Below are 27242 nucleotides of genomic sequence, written 5' to 3'. Positions count from 1 at the left end.
TGCACAAAGGGTAATCAAACACAGGTGTGACACAACACACAGGTGAAACTAATCAGGGTGGGGCCCACAAATCACAGAGGAGGGAAAACTCTGGGAATAAACTAGACTTGACACACCTGGGGAAAAATACTACAAAATAAAACAGGAAACAATATAGATTCAACTAATAAACATACATTAAAATACATGCACAAGGAACACGATAACACCAAAGACGGCACAGAAAGCAAAGGAAATGCTACCAAGATAAAAAACAAGGAGGGAACAAAACTAATCATAAGAAACACATGACAGTTTGATGGTGTGCATGTCATTTAAACCCTATATTTAATTGCAGACAGTTCAATAAACGTATTAAGGTCTCTTATGTGTGTGTGCCATAAGATTTCACATATTTTCGATGGGTGACAAGTTGGAGCTGCAGGCAGGTTAGCTTCGCACCCACCCTCTTCTACTACAGAGCCATGATGTTATAAATGTGAAGAATGGGGTTTATCCTTGCCTTGCTGACATAATCAAGGTCTTCCCTGAAAGAGGCATCATCTGGATGGCAGCATATGGTCCTCCAAAACCTGTAGCACTAGTTCAGCTTTAATGGGGCCTTCACAGATGTGTATGCTACCCATGCATTTGGCACTTATGCATCCTCATACCATCACAGATGCTGGCTTTTGAACCGTGCACTGATAGAAAGCCAGGTGGCCCCTCTCCTGTTTAGAATGGAGGATGCAGTGTCCAAGGTTTTCAGGAATAATGACACACAGGACAGTTTTCCAATTAATCTTAGACCCTCTAAATGAGCTCTGGGTTTCCAGATCATGTTTGAATGTGGTTTCCTATTTGCGTATTACAGTTTTAACCTGCATTTGTGGACGCAGCAATGAACTGTGTGGACAGAAAATGGTTTTTGGAAGGGATTTTAAGCCCAGGGATATTCACTTCATTGTCACGTCTGTTTTTCAAGAAGATTACAACCACCCAGTACTGGTTTTTGGCCTTGCCCCTTTGGTACAGCTATTTGAAATTATGTATGAAATTATGTATGATGGAATCCCAAATTCTTTGAGATGTTATGCTGATTTATACTTCATTAGTTGGAAAATGTTAGGAGGTTTTCTGAAGGTTTTGTTTGGCAGCCTTTCCAGTATTTTGTTGTCTGTAAACTGATGTGTTGCAGCAATCAAATAAAAAAAAAGTGTATATTTTTTTCAGAAAACAATAAATGTGTCAGTTTAACATTTGATATGTTGCCTTTGCACCTTTTTAAATGGAATGCATATGGTTAAATTATTTGCAAACCATCAAATTCAGTTTTTAATCAACATTTTACAGAGCGTCCCCACTTTTTGTGGATTTTGGGGTTGTATTTTTTTAAGTCCAGTCATTTCAGAGTGAGGCTTTGTTTGTTTTAACCAGTTATTACATGTAAGTGAACCCCACCTAAACAAACTATCATAATGAAATAATGCTGACACATTAAAGAATCATATGTAATAGATAGTACTTGTTCTCATAACAGCCAGAGGGTTACTTTTGACACTTTCAATTTTTCTTTCTGTGTTCTTAACTAGTTATTCCTCTGTACTTCTGCTGAAAAGAACAGTGTAAGTTTAGTTTGACAAATGAGAACATTTCATTGTGCCGGACTACTCCTCTGCAGAGAATTGGTTTTATTCTTTGGGTTTTGCATGGATTAATACATGAAATAAAACTTGCTAATTAGTGAGCTTTGGAGGAGCTGGAAGGCAGGTTTGTTATCTTGTGGCTTCAGAGCCAGAGTAGCTGTTGCTTCCAGTCCCCAGTCTTTGTGCAGACTGTTGCTTCATATTTAGCATGAGCAAAAATATGAGGGTATGTTAATCTTCTCTAACTCAAGATTAAAAACAAATACAGTTTCCCCAAAAATGTTGAACTAATGCTTTAAGTATGATTTTTAATCCATGACATCATATTCTCTGTGGTAATTTCAACCTTCACTTTGATCTCCAGTGACTCTCATACTAACTTATTGGCAGAAACAAAATTGACACATCACCCAGTGAACCTGAGAATAGTTTTCAAACACTGTGTAGTACACGTCTTTGGTCTTCATTTGCTGGATGCTCATGAACTTCTACCCCGTTGGTGTTCAGCATTTTGAAATAAGCTCTTCGATCTTTCTTTTTTGCTAAAAACGATGCTCTGAGAGTAGTTACTGTGAACGTAAACAGTAAACTAAACTCACTGTAAAGCTAAGAGGGGTTGTCAATCAATCCATCAATCCATCCCTATTTGTATAGCGCCAAATCATGACAAACATTATCTCAAGGCGCTTTTACAAACATAGGAGGTCTAGACCACTCTATGTTAAATTATTAAAGGTGACATATCATGCAAAATGGACTTTTTAATGGTTCTTTACCTGTAATATGTTTCCCTGGCATGTCTACAAACCCACCGAGAATGAAAAAAATCCATTCTGCCCCTGTTCTGATTTCTACACCTTTCTGTAAATGTGTGTGAAACGAGCCGTTTCAGACTTCCGTGTTTTTGTTACGTAACAACAATATCCGGTCTGTCACGGAGTCAGAGCTCGGAGCTTGTTCAGCCCATAGACTGTATAAAATAATACTGAATCCCCCCTCCGTTTTTTATTGCCTGCACAAATGTGTGCTAACAAGGAGCTTAGGAGGGAGGCATGCTAGTTGTAGGCTGTCTTAATAAACACAGAGGTCGGTTTTACTCCCCACGTCTGCAGATTTGAAGATCTAGTGGATAATTTTTATTTATCATGGGTAAGTGCTAGCGCTAGTTAGCATAGCCACATAGCTACATGTTCGTAGCTGTGTACCAAGACACACGTCTACATACTGATAAATAAAACAACAAGAAACACTAAATCTGTGACCAATCCTTCAGAAAAGGTCCTGCTACAGGCGCCTCTCCGTCAGGATCAGATTCAGAGGGTTGAAGTAACGTGATCTCTGAGCAGCCGTATATATTCAGCCAACATGTAAACATTAGATCAACATGCTGGACAGCCGAGGCACATCCACTTCCTGAGGGGGCGTGGTCAGAGGGAAAACAGAGTGTTCTGAGGACTGCTGAAGAAGAGGGATTTTCAGGCATGCCAAAATCTGATTTCAAAGTGTTTTTTTGAGCATAAACTTTAAAGACATGTTTTGGGGACCTCTTAGACCAATATATATTGATGAAAAAAGCGTGATATGTCACCTTTAATCCCAGCATGAGGGCAGGGTAAGACTCAGTCTTATCTCATCTTAATCCACCATGAGTAGAGCACTTTGCAGTATTTAGCTAGTTACATCGGCAAGGACAAACTTCCTTTTAACAGGCAGAAACCTCGAGCAGAACCAGACTCATGTTAGACAGACATCTGCCTCGACCGAGTTTGGTCTAGAAAGAGGGATAGAGGAGATTAAGAGAGAGCAGTGATAGTGATGAGACGGATAGATTCAATATCTGAAGGTTCAGCACAAGCTGCTGTTGTCTTTTGATATTTTGCTGTAATATAAATATATAAACAACACTCTAAATAAAGATTTGAAAATCTTCCAGCAGCAGCAGCACCGATGTTAACTGGTGGTAAAGTTGTCCGCTAGATGGAATAGAAAGAACTTGTTTAAATGCATGCATGAATCTATAGTTACATACATAAAGCACTGAGAATAATGCAGCTACCATGCATTCCTGCTCCATAGATTCAGTGCCTAGCCTGTACAAACACACGCCTTGTCTGTAACTCTCCATGGTATAATATTGCATCAGTGATGAATTATAGCAAGCATGACCATTCGGATTATTAAAATCAATATTTACTCTAAATAACTTTGCAGGCCTGCTGTGTCTAACGCCTCTGATGGATGCATTCTACAGGCAGCAATTACAGAATTTCTTACTCCCGTGTGAAATGTGGGATTTTATCTCTTGACAGAGTGATGGTCTGCCATAGCCTCCCACCTGAACCGAACACTTCATTTAGTCCTGCTGTGAGGGCGTAATAGACTCAGAGGGGATCGATACAGAGGTGACAATAAATTAATGGCACATGGTCAGCTATACTGTACGCTGTCTTTAGAAGGATAACAGAAAGAACCTGAGACTTTAGGAACTTAAAAACACAATGATCCACTTCCAGACACACAGATAACACTCGTTATCCACACAGTGAATAATCTGCCAACAGTCATCAAGTGTTCTACAGACTGATACATGCTTTTCCTGATGTGGTTTTCCTGCAGAGCTGAGCTCTCATTGCTAAACTAACCTCCTGGGAAGGTTATACACACACTAATACAAGCAGCAGTGTTGCCTGCTGTGCTGGGATCTGAGTAATTTTCAACCCATGCCGTTCCCTTTTTCACTTGAGCTCATGCAGCTTCCACAGGAATAACAATCACACTAATCTGGACTGGTGTTGAGCTACAGACGGATTCCTCAGACAGTTTGTTTATTTATTTTTTCGCTTTGGGACCTGAAACACCAGAGGGTGTTAGCTTGACGCTTCTTCTATATTCTGCAGGTGGAGATGCGTGCAGACAGTGGAGGACTTTCTCTCCCTCACATGACTCCCCCCTGCCTCTGTATCGCGTGCTAAAGGTGTTTTAGGCCCTGGGGAGTGGATTGCTGCAATGTCACCCATAGGAGTTGTGATAGCTTATGATAACTCCACCCTCTGTTTTTACAAATAAGTGCTGTAATCTGACATTACAGTTTGAATCTTATTATTTCCATGTCACTGACGCAGATGGAAAACAACACAGAGAGACACAGAGAAATACATACATAAATTACATAAATCCTCAGACAGGTAGCTATGAAACAATAAGGCAAAGAGACACCCAATTTCCCTGCTACATTGAGCACTTAGTTCACATGCAAGTCAGCCAATTTAAATAGTGACAATCCACAGTACTTCAGTTGTAAATTGCAGACCCACAGAGCAGAAAAAGTCAAACAAAAGCAAGCAAATAGACTGCTGTCCTTTCCCCACAGTGCCAATGCTGGGAGCATTTCAGATTCACCACATGAAACGACACATCAACACAATATTTCCCTAAAGAGCGATATTAAAGTGGCCTTGCTCATCTATATGATATTTGTATCTCCTTCCATCACCACAATAGTCTGATAAAAGCATCACAGTGTGCCTGTGGGTCTCAATAAAAGGGTTAGACTTATCTTATCTGGGTTTATTTCTTATCTCTTCATATAACCATAATTTCCTGTGGTACCTTGCTGCTCAGCAAGTACCTTGAAGGCCTTTTATATCTCTAAAATGTAAAAGACAGTGAGTCCCTGATGTGTGTTCTACATGTATGATGTTTTGTTTCATACACTGTATTGTATGCATGTCTAAGTTTGATTGGGACATACTGTTGGACCTGTTTGGACATTTGACTGCAGTAAAAACATGTCATTGTTTATGCCTTAAATGTGATATAGTTTCCTCATATATATTCATATTTTAAACTTTTGTTTGAAAGCACTACACTTTTTTATACCTTGATGCTGTTCAGGGTCAAATCTAATGTGTGTCCTTTGAAATAGGTTTTACATCCATTGTGGGTCAAATCCATTGTGAGTCTGTGAAACTGTTTGTGTGTATTTTTTATGGGACTGTACTTACAGAGTTCAAGGTGGACCTTGACACTGTCATGAGAACTCACTACCCTCCCACCACATGTGCCTAGGTTCAAGCAGAGACAGACACCTGTTGGTTTTTCTTTCATGGGGGCATCTGGAAGAGTCAAACTACACAGGAATGATCAAATTTGGTGCAAACTAGGAACAGAAGTCATACAGAGGCACCAGGGTTCAGATCTGCCCTTGCAAGCACAAGCACCAGGACCTGCACTGTAACAAAAAAATCTAAAAACCATAAGTCAATATTCTCAGGTTATCAGGTTAAAACTGACCTTGACCATACTGTGAAGAACTAAAACATGAACAGTATGTAATGGTTATGTTAAAACTGCAATATGTTATTGTTAGACTCACTTTAAGTTAAAATGGTGTATTTAAATTATATGCCAAAAATCATCTCAATTTACCTAATGTATGACATTTGAACCGACTGCATGACAATATTAGGTTTGCATACAGGTATAAACACATTTTGAAGCAGTGTCATCCATCCATCCATCCATCCATCCATCCATCCATTTTCTTCCACTTATCCATGGCTAGATTGTAGTGGCAGCAACTAAGCAAGTTGACCCAAGTACCATTTTCTCCAAGCTCCTCTTTGGGGAATCAGAGTTAGCCACAGGCCCAGATGTGGAGGAATGTAATCTGTCTGGTGAGCTCTGGGTCTACCTAGCCGTCTCCTGCCAGTTGGAAGTGCCATGAAAACCTGCATTGGGAGGTGCCCGAGAGGCATCCAAATCAGATGCCTAAACCTTAACTGGCCTCTGACATGCAGGTGATGGCCCTCATCCCATCTGCAATGCATCAGCTATGCAGCCACAGTGCCTGCCGGAGATCACAGCTCAAGCCAACAGAACAATATCATCTGCAAAGAGCAGAGATGAGATTCTGAGGCTCCAATACTGGATGTTCTCGAACTTTGCCTCCACATCAGAGGACTTGTTGGTTCAGTCCAGGGTTCCTTTAAATGTTTATTACACCATACAACATCCAGGGTCAGTAGTTATTCACACCTACTGAAAACAGCCCACACCAATTCCTGCTTCACCCTCCTCTGTCGTCAAGCAGTTTGCTAGAACTGCCTTGAGGCCAACCTAAAGTCCTTCTCAGCCTCCATGAATTCCTCCCACACCTGTGTTTTTGCTTTTGCAACCAAAGAAGCCAAGCCAATTGAAGATTTTTTAGCCTAGGGTGTTCTGGACACAGGTAGACTTGAAAACCACCCTACACTCAAGCATGGTGTTTGCAATGGCCAATCAATGACTAGCCCAGAGGTCTAATGACTGAACACCACTCAGGTTTGGATCTGACAGGCGGTTTCATCTAGTCCCTCCAGTCCAGGTTTCTCCATCGTTACCCACATGGTGGTTGAAGGACCCCAGTAGAACTAGCGTCACTGGACTCCAAGGGGACGCCCAAATCTTCCTTCTCAGATGAAATACCTCTGCTCCATGCAAGCCGTTCCACTGGGGGTTTTTGAACTGCTTTCAGTCTAGACTCTCTTCTGGGACTGATTTGCCTTGAGGGACTCTGACAGGGGCTAGTGCCCCAGACAACACAGCTCTCAAGTCAACAGGGGAATGCAAACCCCTCCACCACTTTAAAACGGCGATCCATTAAGAGGTGCAGCATTGGTCATATATACACTATGAGTCAAAAGTTTGGACACACCTTCTCATTCAATGTTTTTTATTTATCTTAATTATTTTCAACATTGTAGATTAATACTGAAGACATCAAAACTATGAAATAATCTGGTTTTTGACCTCTGAACAACACAACTGATGGTTTCAAACACATTAAGAAGGTAACTCATTCTACAAATGAACTCTTGACAAGGCTCATGTTAATTAGAAACCATTCCAGGAGACCACTTCATGAAGCAGACTGAGAGAATACCAAGAGTGTGCAAAGCTGTCATGAGGAAAAAGGGGGCTACTTTACAGAATCTAAAATATAAAACATATTCTGCTTTGTTTAACACTTTGTTGTTCATTCAATAATTCCATATATGTTCTTTCATAGTTTTGATGTCTTTGGTATTAATCTACAGTGTTTACATTTATTAAAATAAATACAAACCCTTGTATGAGAAGGTGTGGCCGAAGTTTTGACTGGTAGTGTACACATCATTTATTTTGTCTTAAAACTCTTGAGCTAACTGGTAACTTAACTTTATAAAACGTGTGGCGTAGAGTAAAGTGCATTTCTCCCCTCTTATGTATGGAAGACAGGGAAGCAGCATACATGGAAAATGGTGTTCTTAATTTGTTACATATCGGTTTCCAATGACTTTAAGTAATCTTTGGTATGTTTAATGACATCACTAATAATTGGAAGTAAATGCTCTTTCGTTGTAATTTCTTATAGGCTATCCTCTTTTGGCCTTATTACAAGTGTTCATACATAATTTATCACCTGATAGAATTACATCATTAGTGTGACTATGCCATCTTGTGAGTTAAATATGCGATTATTTTGCAGCTCGGTCATCACAAACAAATGATCTGCAGCCAAATATATATCACTACTCTTATGATGCATGTATAACTAATTAGGCACAGAGGTCCACTCATTTTGAGTGGCTTCTCTGCTTCACATTCAGTCGGCAAATGAATTACTAGTCTGTTAAACAAGTTGTTATTCTTATTACTGTAGGAATGCCAAAGTGTTGTGTCTCACCTGCCACTAGTCAGAGCTGCAGATCTGGTTAATGGTTACTGCCACAATGCTATAACGCCCTACTGGCTGGATGTAAACAAGCACAGATGGCATATGGCATCTCGTAGTGCAGCACAGTATGGCAATATATTGATCAAATAAATGGAGATAGAATTGAAAGGAGGCTGAATTTAGGCACCGCAACTCTACAATTGTTCATTTTTATTTATTTAAATAAAGATCCAACAAACAGGGATCCATAGTATTTGAATGGGGTAAGTTACAGTCTATAAAAACTGTTGATTGTTTGTTAGGTTTGCTCTCTTCTCTCTTTTAGACATTCGAAAATAGCAAAATCTGATTTTAGATTTTGTGACAAAAATTAGCAGATGCTTTTTATTTCAATATTAAGTATATATTTATGTTTAATCACACCTTAGCATTTTTATTCATCAACGTATATTCAGGTTTTATTTAACAAATGAAGACATAGGAACTGTTATGATGCTATAATACTATTATTTTATTTTGTGAATTCTGCCCCCCCTCCAATAAATAAATAAATAAATAAATAAATAAATACATAAGTTAATTAATTAATTGATTAATAAATTGTCAAATGACTACGTCTGAAACCCAGCTTAGATTCATGTAGAAAATGAAATGAAATTCTGCCAGGATGCTGAGCAGATAGTGATGCTATCTCGTTATCTTCATAATTGTCTTTGACGTAGAGAGGGAAAAGTTTCTCTGAGCCTGACTTCGCTATGCGTATGAGTGTTTGAGATAGATAAGAAAGAGAGAGAGAGAGAGAAAGAGAGAGAGAGAGAGAGAGAGAGAGAGAGAGAGAGAGAGAGAGAGAGAGAGAGAGAGAGAGAGAGAGATGGGGAAAAGCAGGGGAGAGCAGGGGAGCAGAGCTGGAGGAAGGCCAGTCAGTCAGGACTGTGACTGCGTGAGCGCAGAGACAGGAGCAGAGCGCAGAGCTGCACCTCCACTCCACTATCTGAAAACTTCCTGCAACTGAGGCTAAATGGACTCTTTCTCATATCTGTATGGAAAACGTTTTGGAGCTTCATTTTATGGATTTGTATGATCAGAACTTGGATTTCGTGCAGGAGAGAGAAGGTTTGACTGGATTGTATTTGGCTGAAATGAAGTTTTTGGATGACTTACGTTTGTTGGACTTCTGTGCCAAGGACATATTGCTAAATGCAATTATTTTATTTTAGTTTCTTTGTGAATGCCTGGTTTAATTCTCTAAATAGCGCACAGATAGGCTATAGTCTACAATGGAGAACCTCACTTTGAATAACGTGACTGTGGGGAATGACACGTCGGTGCAGGACAATCAAACCCTGGGTGTGTGGACTGACTACACGGTCGAGTACAAAGTGGCCAGCGTGTTCCTGGTGTGTCTAATATGCGGGGTGGGGATCGTGGGGAACGTGATGGTCATACTTGTGGTTATGACCACCAAACACATGCGGACTCCCACTAACTGTTACCTGGTGAGTCTGGCAGCGGCTGACCTGATGGTTCTGACTGCCGCTGGGCTGCCCAATATCACGGACGCCCTGCACGGACAGTGGGTGTTCGGGTACTTGGGGTGCTTGGGGATCACTTATTTTCAGTACCTGGGCATCAATGCGTCCTCGTGCTCCATCACCGCCTTCACCGTGGAGCGCTATATCGCCATCTGCCACCCCATCAAAGCGCAATTCCTGTGCACTTTATCCAGGGCGAAAAAGATCATCATGCTGGTTTGGGCGCTCACTTCTGTCTACTGTGTCATGTGGCTCTTTCTGTCAGACACTAAAAACTTAGTTTATGACAACGTGGTTCTGCTCAGCTGCGCCTACAAAGTATCCAGGAACCACTACCTGCCTATTTACTTTACAGATTTTGCAGTTTTTTACGTGCTGCCCCTCATGTTAGCCACAGTTCTGTATGGGCTGATCGCCCGGATCCTGATCCTGAACCCACTGCCCTCAGACCCCAGAGACAGCACCAAGAAGTGGAAGAAGGAGACGACTCAAGGGGGGAGGATGATCAGCTCCAACTGCTCCAGCAGCACAACGGCGGCTTCCCGCAGACAGGTGGGAGACTGTTTGTTCATTCACATTATCACTATGTACTCATTGTGTTTGAACATGTGTGTGAGTATAGGGGAGACCGGGTGCAGCTGCTCCACAGGTCTGATAATTATCCTCCAATCAGAGGCAAGTTTGTGTGATGTCATTTACTCTTGAGGCTCAGCTGCAGTAAAATGACATAGTTGTAAAAACTGTGTATTGAGTTGACTTATTCATGAAAAAAAATTAATTCTGAAGAGAGGATGAAAAGAAAATGACTAAAAATGTTGTCTAGTAAAACTGTCATATTTAGTAAATTGCATTACCTTTACATGTGTTGTGCTACAGCCTGTTAAAAACTGTAACAACAATTGATAATGAAACCCCTCCCCCTTAAAACCTTTATCTTTGACTTTATTTAAAGCTGCTGTATGGAGTTTTGAACTGTTTGTGAAATTAATACTGAAGACTTACAAAAACAAGCAAGACCATCAGCAACACAACTGATCATTTCAACACAGTATTTTTTAATACCTGAAACCTGTGTGAGGTGGTAGGTGTCAGACCAAGTGATTGACACGGCAGAAACAGCATTTTCTTACCATTTGAACTCACAGCAGGTGACATATTTGGCTGTCAAGAGAAAAGAGGCTGATATTTTTTGTCAGAAAAGTACCTTTTCATGTGAAGGACAAGATCAGCAAAGTGGCTACACCATGTCACTTTGCCACAGTGAGCACCAAAACAGGGGGTGACTGGGAGCACACAAACCAAACGTTCCTTCCAGCAGCTCTAACACGAGGAATGAAATGTGAAAACTTCCACTTCTCACTTACTGATTGTAAAATTAATGAAATCTAAAACAGAAATATGCATACAATGTTCATATTACACCAAATAAGGAAGTACTTCACATCTCAGAAACTGTGAGGGAGAACAGAGAACAACAAGGTCTAGATGAAGTCACTCTCTGATAAAGAAACTATGTTGGTGGGAAATGATCATGTGGTCTGGGGGATCAGGACACAGAGAGGTTGAACTTTCGGATAGAACAAACACTTAAATCATAATACACTCATTTCAGATTTCGAGGGTTGCCTTTAAGAGTACAGTTAACACCACTCACAGATATGATGTGTGACAATCTATTGTATTTGGCCAAGCTGGAGTCTCTGAGCTTAAAAGCTCACATCCCAGACTTTTAAAAGGAAGGACAAAATGTTTCGAAGGCCAGTGATGGAAGGCGCCACATTGGAAATGCTCATACATTTCAATCAACCTAGACAAAAGCAAAGAGGTGAAGCTGATGCAGGCTTTTAGCCTCTTGACAGGGAGGGGGGTAGCTGTAGCTGTTTGCTGAGTCAGCTGTGCCCCTAATATTTAAAATGTATCTGTAATTCTTACCCCCATATTATCGAAACAGATGGTTCATAAAAAACATCCCCTGTACAATGTGTTAAATTAATAAATGAGCTATACCCCAAACAGTTTTTGAGCTAGGCAGTGAGCATGTTTAAATTAGCTGTTATAAAGGGTATGTTAACATGGAACTTGATGGGGATCCCTCAGCTTTTGCAGCAAGCTTCAAGAGGACACACAAGGAATTGCAGTTTTTTTGCACTTCTGCATTCGCTTCATTATCCAACCCCAGAGGTTGCTGCTTGATTTTCACAAGAGGGTGGCAACCTCACATTCATAGTAACACACTTGGCTTTATCATCCATTTTACTGTAGCTACAGTAGGCGGACATAATACACAAAATAAACACCATGCTGCATTAAAGCAGATGTTAAAGACTTCGGACCATCATCCTATAGGGAATTGTTCACTGATATAATGATGAAGACTTCCCTTCAATCAGAGTTTGCACCTGCTGGCCTTTAGAGGTAATGCAGGTTTAAGGCATTTGAGTTTTGGTGTCACTTTACAACTGATATAAGTCCTCTTCTTGTGTACAGCCAATGACAAGCAATTATTTAATTTCATTTTGAATTTAGTTTACTATAAACTCAAATAGATCCCTGCACCAGTACCAATGGGATTCCAGTGTGCTGGGCATATAGTGCTTTTACTTGGTGATATTTTACAACAAGGCTACCAACTTTACACTTATTTAATGCTTCAGTAATGCATAAGTCATTATTATTTCATGCATGAATTCATGTAGTATGTATATTCATCACTCCCCGTTGCTCAGCATTACAATGATGAAATCAATATGAAGGGACGAATGAAGTGCAGTTGCATTATTATTTTAATGTCTACCATGCTTTCATCTTAACAACATTAGTATACCAATTCATGTAGCAGCTTTCATATAATAAACCGCTTAAAGGACATTGCAGGGTCATAGCAATATCAAAACAACAATACACAACGCAAGAAAACTCACTGAAGATAACGATCAATTAAAATGACTACACACTGCACTGATTTAACAACATGAAAATTAGCTTCCTTAAGTGTTGATATATTGAAAGCCAACTCAGTGAATGAAGCCACAGTGACTTCAATATTATTTCAATCAGGAGAGACACAGTTTGAAGGTTAAATGTTATTTATTACAACTTAATGAATGATGAAACTAGACAGAAATCTTTGGCGTAAGGACTCTATGGGGATCATTCTGTGAGCGTAGGATGTGTGAATTTGGCAGCAGAAGAAATCCCCCTAGTGTCCAGACACTAAAGTGAAAAAAAAACAACGTGGGTCAACAAAATCAACTCAATGGCTCATCCTAAGATAATCAGTGTGTGCTGGTGTGAAACTCAGTGAAGTCAAGCATAGATTCCTTCTCTCTAACAAGGGATTGTTGATGCAGTGTTTCTTGCAGTTTGCTGGTTGCAGTGATGACATTCAAACAAGAGTTTCAGCCATTATTTCCACCTGAATTAGCCCAGATTGTGTTGATGAATGCCCAGGGGGTTCAAACAAAAATATCGACAGACTGAGTTTGAGAGAAATGTCAGATGTGAGACGTTTCACCTCTTCTCTCTTTGTATGCACATTGTGATCTGACCTGCTTGACATACATCAAGCTTGGACAGGTTTATTTCAATCAGGAGAGACACAGTTTGAAGATTAATGTTATTTTTTACAACTTAATGAATAATGAAACTTGACAGAAATCTTTGGCGTAAGGACTCTATGGGGATCATTTTGTGAGTGTAGGATGTGTGAATTTGGCAGCAGATGAAATCCCCCTAGAGTCCAGACTCTGGTGGTGGTGGTTGATGAATTCCAGGAATTGAAGACTTGCAAAGACCAGGTGGAGATGGGGAGGTGGATCATCAATGCAAGATGGAACTAGCTGGAGAGAGAGACACATTTAAAAAGACAGCAGAAAGTTGATTGGTTGACGATTAGGGGCGTGCCACTGAGCTATTGGATGACAGCCACCACTGATTAACCAATGACAGCAACAACTGCTGTGATTGCTTTTATAGTCTTCCTGTCTGAACTATTGCTAGAGCTACATTTAACGATGAGCAACAGGTTTTAATGATACACTCCACATTATTGCATGCATTAAACTATCATGACTCATGCATCCCTTTCGCATTAATTATGTAGAAATCTGCACCCTTATTGTAAAGTGTTACCTTTGTAAAGCAGCTATGAACCTATTGTATTAAGCTTGTACAGAAACACTGCTTGAATCTGAAGCTTTGCACATTTTCCCTATGCTGATTAATGTTTCATTCTTAGCTAACATCAAACTTTTGTTGTTTGCTATCAGGTGGTAAATAACATGAAATCAGTTCCTCTACTCAAACAGTAGAGAGTATAGTTACCACAATGTTCAAACAAAAAAGCTGTGAAAACTCAAAATTTCAAGGTAACTGTCTGCACTAGATTTTTGAGTTTTGAGGCTAACTAGAAATCTTACATTTGAGCCAACTGATTCGTTTTTGTTAAACTTATCATTCATATGTAGTCTAACTTAAAGTTTGAGTTCTACATACTAAGAAGTGAAAGTTGTGGCAACTTATTATTGTTTGTTCAGAAAATGTTCCTTTGTTACTGCACGTTACTGCACCATTTTCACACCTGCAAGGTAGCTAACTAATGTTCAAGGAGGGTAACTATTGGTAATGACCATGCCTTATTAGACTAACTAAACAAATTAAAGTGACATTAACCGGTAATCAACTCACCATCAACTGACCAACTGTAAAGCTAGAGTTTCAATACAATACTCAAACCAAACACTCACCTTTAGGGCGATCAAATCCACACAGGACAGGAGAGATGGAGCCACATGTGGGGAATTGAAAGTGTGGAAGACCCCTGTAGATTTGAGTTGAAGACCCCGTTCTTTGCCTGAAGCAGACTCAGATAATTTAGCCTATAGCCTCAAACCCATAATATCAAGTTATGCCAACCTAACTTATGAAATGAGACCAACTTTACACAACAAACTTCACACAGGTAGTTCAGTTAACTAATTTGATGGAGTTTGCAACAAAATGGAACTGTTTTTGTTTACTTAACCAAAAAATAATTTTCAGGCCAACAATTTTAAGTTTTCATTTTTACAATGCAGTGAGGGGTGGTCCATGGTGCATGGTGGCAGAACAGGGCAAGTTGCTGTTTTATTTTCTGTCTTGTGACAGAGAAGAAAAAATTGATTTCTGGAAAGACATTTTGAGTTTTTTTAGAGTTAAAGGTGACATATCATGCAAAATTGACTTTTTAATGGTTCTCTACCTGAAATATGTGTCCCTGGCATGTCTACAAACCCCCCGAGAATGAAAAAAATCCATTCTGCCCACATAGCTACATGTTCGTAGCTGTGTACCAAGACACACGTCGACATACTGATTAATGAAACAACAAGAAACACTAAATCTGTGACCAATCCTTCAGAAAGGTCCTGCTGCAGGCGGCTCTCCATCAGGATCAGATTCTGGATCAGATTCAGAGGGTTGAAGTAACGTGATCTCTGAGCAGCCGTGTATATTCAGCCAACATGTAAACATTAGATCAACGTGCTGGACAGCCGAGGCACATCCACTTCCTGAGGGGGCGTGGTCAGAGAGAAAACAGAGTGTTCAGAGGAGGACTGAAGAAGAGGGCTTTTCAGACAGACCAAAATCTGATTTCAAAGTGTTTTTTTGAGCACAAACTTTAAAGACATGTTTTAGGGACCTCTTAGACCAATATATATTGATGAAAAAAGCGTGATATGTCACCTTTAAGAAATTACCAAATCAGATCGGTGCATTCAAGATGAATAGTAAACATAAAAAAGACACAAAACTGAAAAGACCACAGGTAGCAACTTTGATTCCTATTTCCAAAGTAGCCATTTTTATATCCTGCTTTTTTGAGTAATCTCAGTACCTTTTTACAAAAAACACAACACCTAATCTCACTTAAGTATCCAACACTGTTATCCAACCGGCTCTTACATCATCTCCCTCTTATAGAAACAACCCAGCACAAAGTCCCTACTTGTTTAAATACAACAGAATCCTCTAAAGGCACTGACATGCTGTGTCAGACACACAGGTAGACAGCAGAGCTAGACGTTTGTTTATCAGATCAGTGGGAGAAGCCTGCTTGGAATGACAGGGGGTGTGGTACCCTCAGGGAGCTCTTTTTTCTATTGGATAGTCAAATCAGTTAACCCAGAGTTAAATAGGCTTTTAACTTTTCTACATCTCTATAGCTTTTTTTTCTTGCTGACTAACACACCCATAAACACACTTACATGTTTCTTGTGGTCAGCAATAAGCACTTTTTGTCAATGCAAGGAACAATTTATGCCATCCACCACGTAGCTTACCCAGTTATCTAAAGGTCAAGAGGTAATGAGAATTCAGGATTAGGTGCTTCAGTCATTGATGACACTGGTGGTGCTCCTTTCTAATACAATAACACTCACCTGACTGCAGCCAAGACGACACCACATAAATATGGATAAGATCTAATTATACACAAGATATACACCAGGATTATCCTCCTCCGGTAATTATTTGAACAGATCCAAGCTTTGTCAAGTTGTGCATACAGATTAAATCAAACAGTTTCTGATCTGAAGACAGGATGTTTTATGAGATCTACTTAAGAAAAGTTCTAAAGCATCGCAACATCTCAACATGGAACAGCCTGATTAAAAAAACTGGGATACGAGTAATTAAAACAACAATCATTTTAATAACATGGTTTGAAATGAATTCTTCTAAATTAATTGCACATAACTGCCAATCAAATAGATGTTGGTAAATGAGTGATTAAATACAAAGACTTTAGAAACTAGAAATCAAGGTCCTTTTACTTCTTATATATGCAAAAATGTAGTATCACTGTTTATATGCTTTGATCGCTTTAATGATCCCAAATATTAGTCACACATTTGGATTTGACATTTTTTAAATTTGATGTCTTCATTTCAATGTGGAAAACAAACAAATATAATAATATAAAAAAATACTAAAAATAATAATAATTCAAAAACTGTCATTGGAATATAAAATTTTATTTTAATCTAGGGAATTTAGGGAATGAAAAAAAAACAAGTAAATAAAAAAAACAAAATCTACTCACTGACTTTTTCCACATTCTCAAAGCTAAGCTAAACTGACCTGGGTTAATTATTACTCTAGCTATTTCTCCAATAATGAATCCACAACAAAACTTTGAATCATATATAAAACGTTTAACATAGAGTTATATTTGCTGATATGCAAAGTCAGCAAATTTGGATTTGATTGCATTCAGGGTCATTCGGTCAATTTTAGATGATAATTTGTATCCACTTAACACAGTTCTATTTCACCTAAAGGAAAAGAATGGACATGTTTTGACAGTTTTATTGCTGAAACATTTCTGACATTTAAATAATAATAATAAAAAAAACACCCAAACAAATATAACAAAAAATTGTGTTTCACCCATAGACTGTATAAATAATGGACGTAGTATCAGTGACGTCACCCATCTGTTCCTAAATGCTGTTTTAAAGCCAATCTGCGGCGGCAGCCATATTGGCAACCAAGCATAGTGTGACGTAAAGAGGCGGAGTTTGAGCCTCCTAGCACACAGCTATGTGTTCCCGACTGTCAGTCAAGTTCTTATTTGGGCAAAAACTCATAATCTTAATATCTTCTGAACTGTTGTGTCAGAAAAAAAAAAATCACCTCCTGTACAGTGTGTGCTGATAGAGAAATTAGCTATGTAGAGACAAGCCATTTTGAACCAGGCTGTAAACATGTTGATTTCTGCTGTAAAGATCGTCTTCTTTGAATGGGTGTGTATGTGGTTTCCCGTGTTTCTGCAGCCAGCCTCAAGCGGACTCAGTTTGCAGTTTATAACACTTCCGCATGGGCTTCATATTTTGAGACTGGAGGTTTGGTTTCACCAAGTGCCACATTTTTCATGTTACATGTTTTTACATTAGTTAACATTATTACCTGGCTTTCTTACTGATCTTCCGGTTGTGTAAGAAGCTTCATTCTGATTGGTCAAAACCCCTTGACAACCGATTGACAGCGGTTATTAACTTTCACTAACATGAGCAACACCAGAGGCAAACTCATCACACGTCATGAAGTTAGTAGCCGGGTTATAGATAATGTATGGTTATTGGAAAAAGAACCCCTTCAGGGTGGTCAAGACCAGGGGTGCAGCTCGCTCGGCTAGAAGTGAAGCTTCCATCAAAGCATCTGCCCCCTGGTGGCTGGCTGCAGTATACGTCAAAAACTCTGTCTCCCCCACTTATTTGAATGCGGCTGCAGTCAAACTTTAAAAAATAAATACACGTTGTACGAATGTTTGTATGCCATGGTCATATGTAGTTATTATTTGACTGTGTTGTGTTCAAGGCCTCTTTTTTCTGAAAAGTTTCTTTTTCGCTAGTTATTAGAGGTTAAAAAACGGGGTTTTACTTCCAGGTTTTCTTTGATTGACAGCTGCCGTAGAGGAAACTCCACAGGATCTTGTGCACAACGCTGTAGAGCGGAGCTCGTTACCGTGGCAACACATACATTCTGTGGCTTCGTAGACTGGTTGCACAATGGCTGCGTCCTGGAGTGAGGTTTTTTGGCTTCAGAATCGTACAACGGGAAAAGGCGGAGCAAAGCTGTCCAATTTAATTTACAGTCTATGGTCAAGACCCCTTCGCGAATAACAACCTGCTAGCCATACATTATTCCTTACTTAAGGGCGTCTGATTGACAAGCCACAGCTCAGTTCTTCATGATGTCCATTCATCTGTAATAAAAGCGCCTCGTTCTGTGTGGGGCTCACTGTTTTATCTCACACTCACTTTATTGTATGCATGTTTCACTGAAGTGCTGTCTCCATGGGATTGAATATTTCATCTCAAGAATGGAGTAGCTCTCAAAAAACTTCATTATGCAAAGCACTGTAAGGCCTCGAGTCTTTACAGATGAAAAATGAACTGGCAGATGTTGTACTCGTTTGGTATTGTGGAAAAATGTTGGTCAGAGTTCTTGATGAAGATGTAGATCAATGATTAGATCAATACTATAATGAAGACCATCGGAAGTCTTTTCAGAACTTACTTAGTTTTGAATTTCTATTTTTTTGGACAAAATGAACCCAACCAGGCTAAATTGTGTTGTAACTTGATCCACAACAGTACGATCTATTAGCATGTAGTGTCAACTGTACAGACTTCTTAGCCTCACACTATCTGATACTTCTTAAACTAGCCAGTAAGGTCGAAGTTCACTACTGCCATTGAATCGTAGAGATGTGGTGCTTCAGATGAGAAACTTGTGGCAGCGTTGACTAGATATTTCCGAGATGCTGCAGCCAATTAAATATTGGCCCCAGCTTGAGTTGACCACTGTCTGCTCCATTTTGTAGACAGAGTCCTAAAACCAACAATAGGTAGCTGCTCTCCTATAAAGGCTCTGTTCAGCTCTGCTGGGTTCTTTTCGCAGCATTGCCTCAAGGCTGATTAGACCATAAGTCTCTGTCCTCCTGGTAGAAACTTGAAGTCCTTGAAGCGTGGATCGAGTCTTGATGCAATCCTGAGCAATCCATTATAGATGTTGTCATGATGTTCTGATAGATTCTTCTTTAAGGCAGTCTTGAACCTCACCATGTAGTCTGGTGTCTTCATCCGAGACCTCCGATGTGCTGGCAGAGAGACGGTAACACCACAGAACATAAGACAAATCCCCAAGGAGCTGAGTCAAACCAGCAGTGTACAACTTTTTAGTTTTTATTTGTATTTATTTGTTCTAGTCATGGCATTGTACACAATTTTCCATAAGAAAAGAAGAAAACAGTTCACAATTTTAACACATTCCATGTCTGGAAACAAGCAGGAAGTAGAACATTCTAATTTTGCTTGCCTCTTACTCAAACACAAGTGAGCGATAGAAAAAGATGGTCTGTCAAATTTCACTGACATGGCAACTAATATTATAGATACATAAAAAGAAAACCAAGAAGCAAATTCAAATTATTTGATGAAACTTCCACATTGAAAAACAAATAAAAACACCAGCGGCCAGTTTCATAATGTTTCCTAGTTATTTCTGTATACATATTCTTTGACTTCATTAAATTCATACAAACCTTAAAAGTTTTCTGTAAGGACTTTGACTCAACAACAGAAATACACATCTGCTTTAAAGGTCTCTGTGCATACTGATGCTTAACATTATAACTCCTCCCTTTTTCCTCATCGTCTGAACTAATAACAAATAACTCCTGCTAATTGAAAGTAATAATCTGCTTTTTGCCTTGATCATAAATCTAAGTACCTTATATTTGACTACATCTAGAAGTTTCAATAATCCTACATTAATAAACAGATTGTTGGTGTGTTTCTCTGGAATCTGAATTATTCTCTCTGGTTTTAAGCTTCTAGAGGAAACTTACAGAAAATAGGTATAATATGGCAAACAATATAAAATCATCATTACCTTGTAAAATAACCTTAACACAAACTTTGCTGAAACGCTGATAGGTACAGTTTGCTGTGGAATTGCAAGCAAGATCAGGGTTTACTGCACCAATCTATACTTCACCAAACCGAACCACTTGTTGGACCACCACCTTTTAATTCTTTATTTTATTCACACAAAACTCAGTTTTGTTCAAATTTCAAATTCAAGGATAACTTCATTACATTAAACCCTATTCTAAGTTTCACCATTTTATTATCTGTGATTTCAGCTAAGTTCTGAAATGTGTTAAAAGTCAGCTAAAAGTAATTTGATTGAATTCATGTGGATTTTTACCTACAGTTAAAAGCAGTATGGTATTTCTGTTGCAGCAGTAAGTTAGGTTACTGTTGCTTTAAGAGAGAGAGAGAGCTCTTTAGTGTTGCGGTAGGGTGACACTGAGGCAGACAGTTGATAATTAAGGACCGAGCCACATGGTCAAGGAAAACTTGACTTTGAATCATCCAGTAAGATTGTTTAACAAAACTGTGGAATAAAGGAATTTGTTTATCAGTTTTACTTCAGAGTCCTGTGGGAGTTTTTTCCTCTTCAAGTGAACATAGACGAGTAAATCCAAGGCCTTTTGATCTTCAACCCACCACATCTGCATATAACACAAACTGAATAACTTTGAGACTTCACATATGTCATTAACATACAAATACAGAAGTTAGGTCCTGAAACAGAGCCTTGTGGGACTCCAAATTAAATGCTCCTATACCCCACAGTAATAGCACCGGAAAAATGTTTGTAAATTTTAAGTTAATATTTAGGATCTATAGTATCAAATGCTTGTAAATCAATGAATACTCCAATTGTCCTTTTCTTACCTTGAATTGCTCTAGGGCTTTTTCTGTTATTTTCATGAAGGCCAAACAAGCTGAAAGTAAGGTCACTGGTCTATAGTTAGTAAAGCTGTTTCAGAAGGAGGACTAACCTTGGCCATTTCCATTCTGCCTGGGAAAATACCTGTACAAAAGGAAGCACTGAAAATATCACTTAGTGATGCATCTACATAGTTACTGTGCAAAGACTATTGACAGTATAGTTAAACACCGTCTTATTTTTAGATTTTGCAACAACATGTCAAATTCCACTCGCTCTTACTACTGCGATAAACAAATTGTCCTACTTTGGAGGCTTGAAAATATGGTCAGTAACTTAGACATACTGTATTTATCACATTATACAGGATCAAAACCCAATATTTGCTGGCGTGGATGCTTTTTTGCTGTGGCTGCTATGTTTCAAGAACTAAGTGGACTGACTGTGATGACCTATTGTTGAACTAAACCGGTCACCACAATTACCTGAAGAGTGTCTGGTGACCGTCTACAGCTTGTTATGCAAATGTTTCAAGTTTCCACTCCTTTTTAATGATTTGTGCAGACACAGTAAGGTAACTGTGTTTGAATCTGAGGTCAAGTGATTTTCAGTTAGGGTAGCTGGCTTCTGCAAGAACATTGGTTATTGAATTTTGACACAGAAGTGGCTGCCTATAATTTGTGTGATGTGTCACTATTTGTAAAAACTCTGTGAACTCCTTGTCCTCTGCCAACCAAACCGGCTATGATCCAGTGTAGTTCATACAATAAGTGTTTTTTCACAGATCAATGAGTTGTTCCAGTCAAATTTCTTCCCATTGAAGGATCTCAAAGTTTTAATATTCCATAACATGAGCACACGTGGAAAACTGTAATTTATGTTTACTGTACACATCATATTGTGAAATGTTCCAAAACTATATTTCATGAAGTGAAAAGTGGATTTTTAACATTTCCCCAGGTTTAACATTTGACCAGCACATGTACAGTGTACAAATGTCACAATTGTATTCTTTGTATTACAACTGAAGAGCTTCATTTTTCAAATGTTTGTTTAAACAGGAGCACCAAATTCAATATTTAGTACAAGAGGGATTCCTTTTCTAAATGTGGTCCTCTGATGTTCACTCCACATTCCCACTTTCATGATTGGCATGTCAGCAGCAATGTTGATTTATTCTGCGTTCTGTTACTACAGACCCCATATAGGATGTCATTTGGTTGAGTAAACAACTGGTCCCCCTGATTCAGTGGGATGGACTGCTAAAAGCTCTTATTTTGTTGGGGATTTGCTGGGCGATTTATCATAAGCCCTTCAGATTTTCAGACCTAGTACATTTTGGGTTCCAGTGTAGCTGGTTAAATACTAAGAGTCCCAAAATGGATCGAGTCGTTAAACTGAAGTAGTTGAACTGAAGCTGTGCTTTAAAAAACACAGAAAAAATCATTTCTAAGTCTTTAAGATGATGAAAATATTCTGCACTGTAAACCTGAACAGTATTTCTAACTCATAGCCATTAAGGGTATAGCACTCAAAATTTAGTTATCCAAACAATTAATGTTGTTTTAATTATTTGTGGATCAATTTTATTGAGTTAATATTCATGTCCAAATAAAAACGTCTGAGTGTACAGAGGGACGCTGCGTATGACGTCATCCACATAAAGGCTGATTTATACTTCTGCGTTGAATCAACGGCGTACCCTACGCTGTGTGTCCGCGTAGCTCCCGTACCTACGCTGAGGCCTACGCACATAGCTGACGTGCACCTCCTCCAAAATGTAACTCCCCGTAGAGCCGACGCGGACCGCAAGCTCTGTGATTGGTCCGCTTGGCGGCTTTGTCTTTTCCGCATTTACAGCACTTCCAGGATCCCGGATATCATCTCCTCCTCTCTATTCTTCATGTAATCATGTCTGTATGATAAACAGCAACATGTATCAGCTGTAGATTAACAGAACATGCTCTGAATCTCTGTGGAAAAGTAAACAGAGATCGTAGCGGGACCGGAAGCAGGCGACCAGCTATCAGAGAGACCGCACTGCCCTCAAGTGTTTCGGCAGAGAATTGCTGCGCGACACAGACACACCGACGCACAAGTATGTGGGGCTCATGTCCGCGTCAGCCCCTGCTGCGTAGGGGAGACGCAGAAGTATAAATCAGCCTTTAGTCTTCACACACTTGAAAAACCACAATGGCTGTGCTTCACGAAGTGGCAAAACTAAACTGGAGGCACAAGGATTCAGAAGTACAAAATAAAACAGGAAACACAAGACTAGACTAAGAAAACACAACAAGAGACATGGATCACTAAACACTCGAGAGACAAAGGATAACTAATACAACACGGGGAGGAACCAAGGCGTGCTGCACGTCGGTGGGTCGCGCTGTTGCCTCACAGTGAGAAGGTTCCTGGTTCAAGTCCTTGGTCAGGCAGGTGCCTCTCTGTCTGAAGTTTGCATGTTCTCTCTGTGCATGTGTGGGTTCTCTCCAGGTACTCCGGCTTCCTCCCACAGTCCAAAAACATGCTCGCCAGGTTAATTGGTCACTGTAAATTGCCAGTAGGTGTGAGTGTGTGCGTGAATGGCGGTCTGTCTCTCCATGATTGCCCTGTGATAGGTTGGCGACCTGTCCAAGGTGTACCCTGCCTTCCGCCCGAAGTCAGCCGGGACACCAAAATGGGATAAGCGGTCTGATAATGGATAGATGATGGATGAAACCAAATGCATGAAACACAAGGAACAAACTAAACTGACCAAACCATGACATGTACTCAGTTTCATCTAGTACAGGAGCGTCAAACTCATTTCAGTTCAGGGGCCACATACAGCCCAATTTGATCTCAAGTGGGCCGGACATAAATAACAAAAATTCCAAATTGTTCTGTTTGTTTTAATGCAAGAAGGTATCAGTAACATTAAAATGTTCACATTTAATGAACTGTCTTTTTACTAAAACAGCTGTTGTATTTTTCGCCATATTGAGTCTCAAAGTGGGGCCAAATATGATATTCTTTAAGCTCTGAAACCTGCTGCGAACACACCAAACACACAGGTTTCCCATTCAGCTGACACACAGAGTGTTATATTTACAGCAAAAGAACAGAGATTATCATAATGAAGAAGGTAAAGTTGAATATTGTTGACTCCTCAGCTCCAGCATGAACGGTTTTCTTGCTGGACAGTGTTGTATGCAGGGGTCCAAAAAGTCTATGAATTTCCTCTGGATTATGTATATATATATTTTCGTCACTTTGAGAAAAAAAATTCTGGAGCGTGTTCATGAGCCTTCTGTCAGCTGTTTGATTGTATGCGACCCCCAGAGAACAAATTTGAAATAGTAGTTACTTTTATTGAAAAATTACAGTTAATGTTTTCTTTGTAATTTTTTCACTTTGCAAAGTCGTCCTGTGGGCCAGATTTGAACCGCTGGCGGGCCGGATTTGGCCCGCGGGCCGTAAGTTTGACACCCCGGATCTAGTATGTATGAATTAAAAATATAAAAAAAATGTAACTAATACATTTGAGTTGGGAAACTTGAAAATAAAAAAAAGAAAGAAAACAATTGAGTAAACTGAAATCGTATTTTATAATTTCAGTTATTCTCGAAAATTATATTTCCGCTACTTAAAAACTCTTCTGTAATCAGTTACCACAAACATTTTGAGTCATTTCAACTTGTTCAGGTTTACAGTGTGGTTTGATTGGATAAACATGAGGGTCAGAGAATCCCTCCAGTTTGGGTCAATCCAACATGACAAGAGTTGACTGAAAACTACTGATGGTATCACACAAAAGAGAGGTTGTCGCTGAGTGCTATTACACAGCTGTGTTAAAAACTTGATTGTGATTGGTCAATACTCCATAAGAATGATCCGTTATTGACAGTACACTGTTGCTATGTTGACAGATCACAGACTGTTACATGCTGACTGTAATCTTGGGTTAATTAGACGCCTGATAATTTATTGTGGAAACAAAGTAAAAGAACAGAGACAGTGGAAGAAAGGGCAGGAGAAGTTAAAGATACCAAAACCTGAGGCTATGGACACGGTGTGGGATGTTTAGGGAGTGATAAATGGAGAGATGGAGAGGGAAATGTCACAGACCCTGACAGTGATGTATCCTTCTTCACCTTAACTTCACTATCAGTGGAAATGTTCTGCTTAATGTGAGTATTAACAGCAAAGGTTATTTTAAGAAGGGTGCAGAGTAAGCTATTACCATGGAGGCAGCTGAAACTATAACAGCCTATTTTCAACAGAAATATAATATTTTGAAAATCAATATATGGTGCTAAAGTGTCCATTTATGAAGCAAGTAGCTGTGTAATATTCAGAGTAATGTGTAGTGAGTGAGCTGTTATTGTGTAGAAACCCATTCAGTGTGACACAAGTCCTCACTTCCATTCCACTACAACCTGCTTTCTATACATTACTCCTTATTCAGTACGTTGAAGGTAAATGAAAAATGGAAACACTGCTTTAAATTTCATGGAATATCCAGGGTGACAACTTTGACAATAGGCCTGGTTTCACACTAGACAATCTGACATGTCTGAGTCCCATTCAGCGGCCTCATTTTCAGGTTCCTTGTGTTGTTCCTGCTGCCTCACTGTCACATTGTCAGGGTTTACTGGGACACCTCATTGGGACTAAGCCAGTGTTACAGTTATTTATATCACCGGTGCTTGTTCTGCCGTGACAGGTGAAAGATGTGTTGTGAAAGGAGCATTTACTCCACTTGTCTTGCATTGTGGCTCCCTCTGTATGCACTGTGTGAATGAAAAGTACTAATCTGTTCAATAATCTATCCAGTTTGTATGACTTCAGTATTTTGTAGCATTTACAATTATTTTTTTTCTGCTGTTTTTTAGGTGACAAAGATGCTAGCTGTGGTAGTGATACTCTTCGCCTTACTTTGGATGCCCTACCGTACCTTAGTGGTGGTCAACTCCTTCCTGGACAAGGCCTACCTGGACACCTGGTTCCTTCTCTTCTGCCGTCTCTGCATCTACCTAAACAGCGCCATCAACCCAGTGATCTACAACGCCATGTCCCAGAAGTTCCGCACCGCTTTTAAGAAATTGTGTCACTGCGGCCCTCAGCGCATAGAGAAACCAGCTTCTTACAGTGTGGCGTTAACCTATAGTGTTATAAAGGAGACATCCAACGGGGAGAGTCCAGACCACTTCACTACAGAGATGGATGAACTACACACACCGACAGACCAGTACTTGCCCAACAGCATCCTTCCAAGTGTCAAGAAGATGCCGTTTGAGAAACCTCCTCTATCTGGAAAAGATGTCAAAGCCTGATACAAAACAAACCCTCCACTTAAAGAGGAAAGTGGAGATTCTGATGGCCGCTGTATGGATCCAGTCACCCATTGGACATTTTAGAGAAGTTTTAATTAAAAGGACCCAGACACTTCCGATTTAATCTATCCAAAGGGTCTTCTCTCTGACATGTTTCTTTACTTGACAAGACCATCTGCCAGGAGCAAACAGGATGCTTTGAAATGAGCTGACACAGGCCAATATGTATGACATGAATTAAGGAAACTTACATGAATCTTGCAAATTACACTTTATTGATACAGCTACAGAGCAGTCATTCCTTGCTGCAGAGAATGTCTGTGCTTTTCTTCTGAAAGAGAAAGCATTAGCTATTAATGCATGGTGAGATGTAACTAATTCGCTGATACAATGCAGAGACACCTTTCTGTGAACATCAATTTACACCACTGCAGAAAGAGCGTGTATGAGGGATATTCATGTCATATCAATGAGTTTAATTATTGCTTTCATCCTTCCTCTCCAATCTGAGCAGAACCAGACCCTGTTGAACCAGATACAACTATACGTCACATTACAGAGTGAGGTTTCAGAAGGGTATGTCATTGAACTAATATGGCTTGACTTTAATTCTTTTTTATTTTTTTTTTATAAAAGTGTTCCAAAATATAGTGAGATGTAGCTTGCATAATTGGTTTTGATAACAAGAGTGTATCATCCACTGCTATTTCTGCAGGCAGTACCTTCTCAAAGTAAACCAGTCAGTGTTAAGAGCAAAAACAGACGTAACACATCATCGTAGTGTCATCTG

General features: G+C 39.5%; 1 protein-coding gene across 1 annotated transcript; it reads left to right on the top strand.

Moving 5' to 3' along the window:
- The first annotated feature begins 9599 nt into the window (after positions 1–9599).
- Positions 9600–27021, top strand: trhra (thyrotropin-releasing hormone receptor a). The gene is made up of 2 exons (XM_034698116.1): positions 9600–10406; positions 26012–27021. Exons 1-2 carry the CDS (start codon positions 9600–9602, stop codon positions 26450–26452), a joined length of 1248 nt encoding a protein of 415 aa, XP_034554007.1. The 3' UTR covers positions 26453–27021.
- Positions 27022–27242: the final 221 nt, after the last annotated feature.

Source organism: Notolabrus celidotus, chromosome 12 (genome assembly GCF_009762535.1).
Source record: "Notolabrus celidotus isolate fNotCel1 chromosome 12, fNotCel1.pri, whole genome shotgun sequence".
Classification (NCBI taxonomy): domain Eukaryota; kingdom Metazoa; phylum Chordata; class Actinopteri; order Labriformes; family Labridae; genus Notolabrus; species Notolabrus celidotus.
This window is presented reverse-complemented; position numbering and strand designations above follow the sequence as displayed.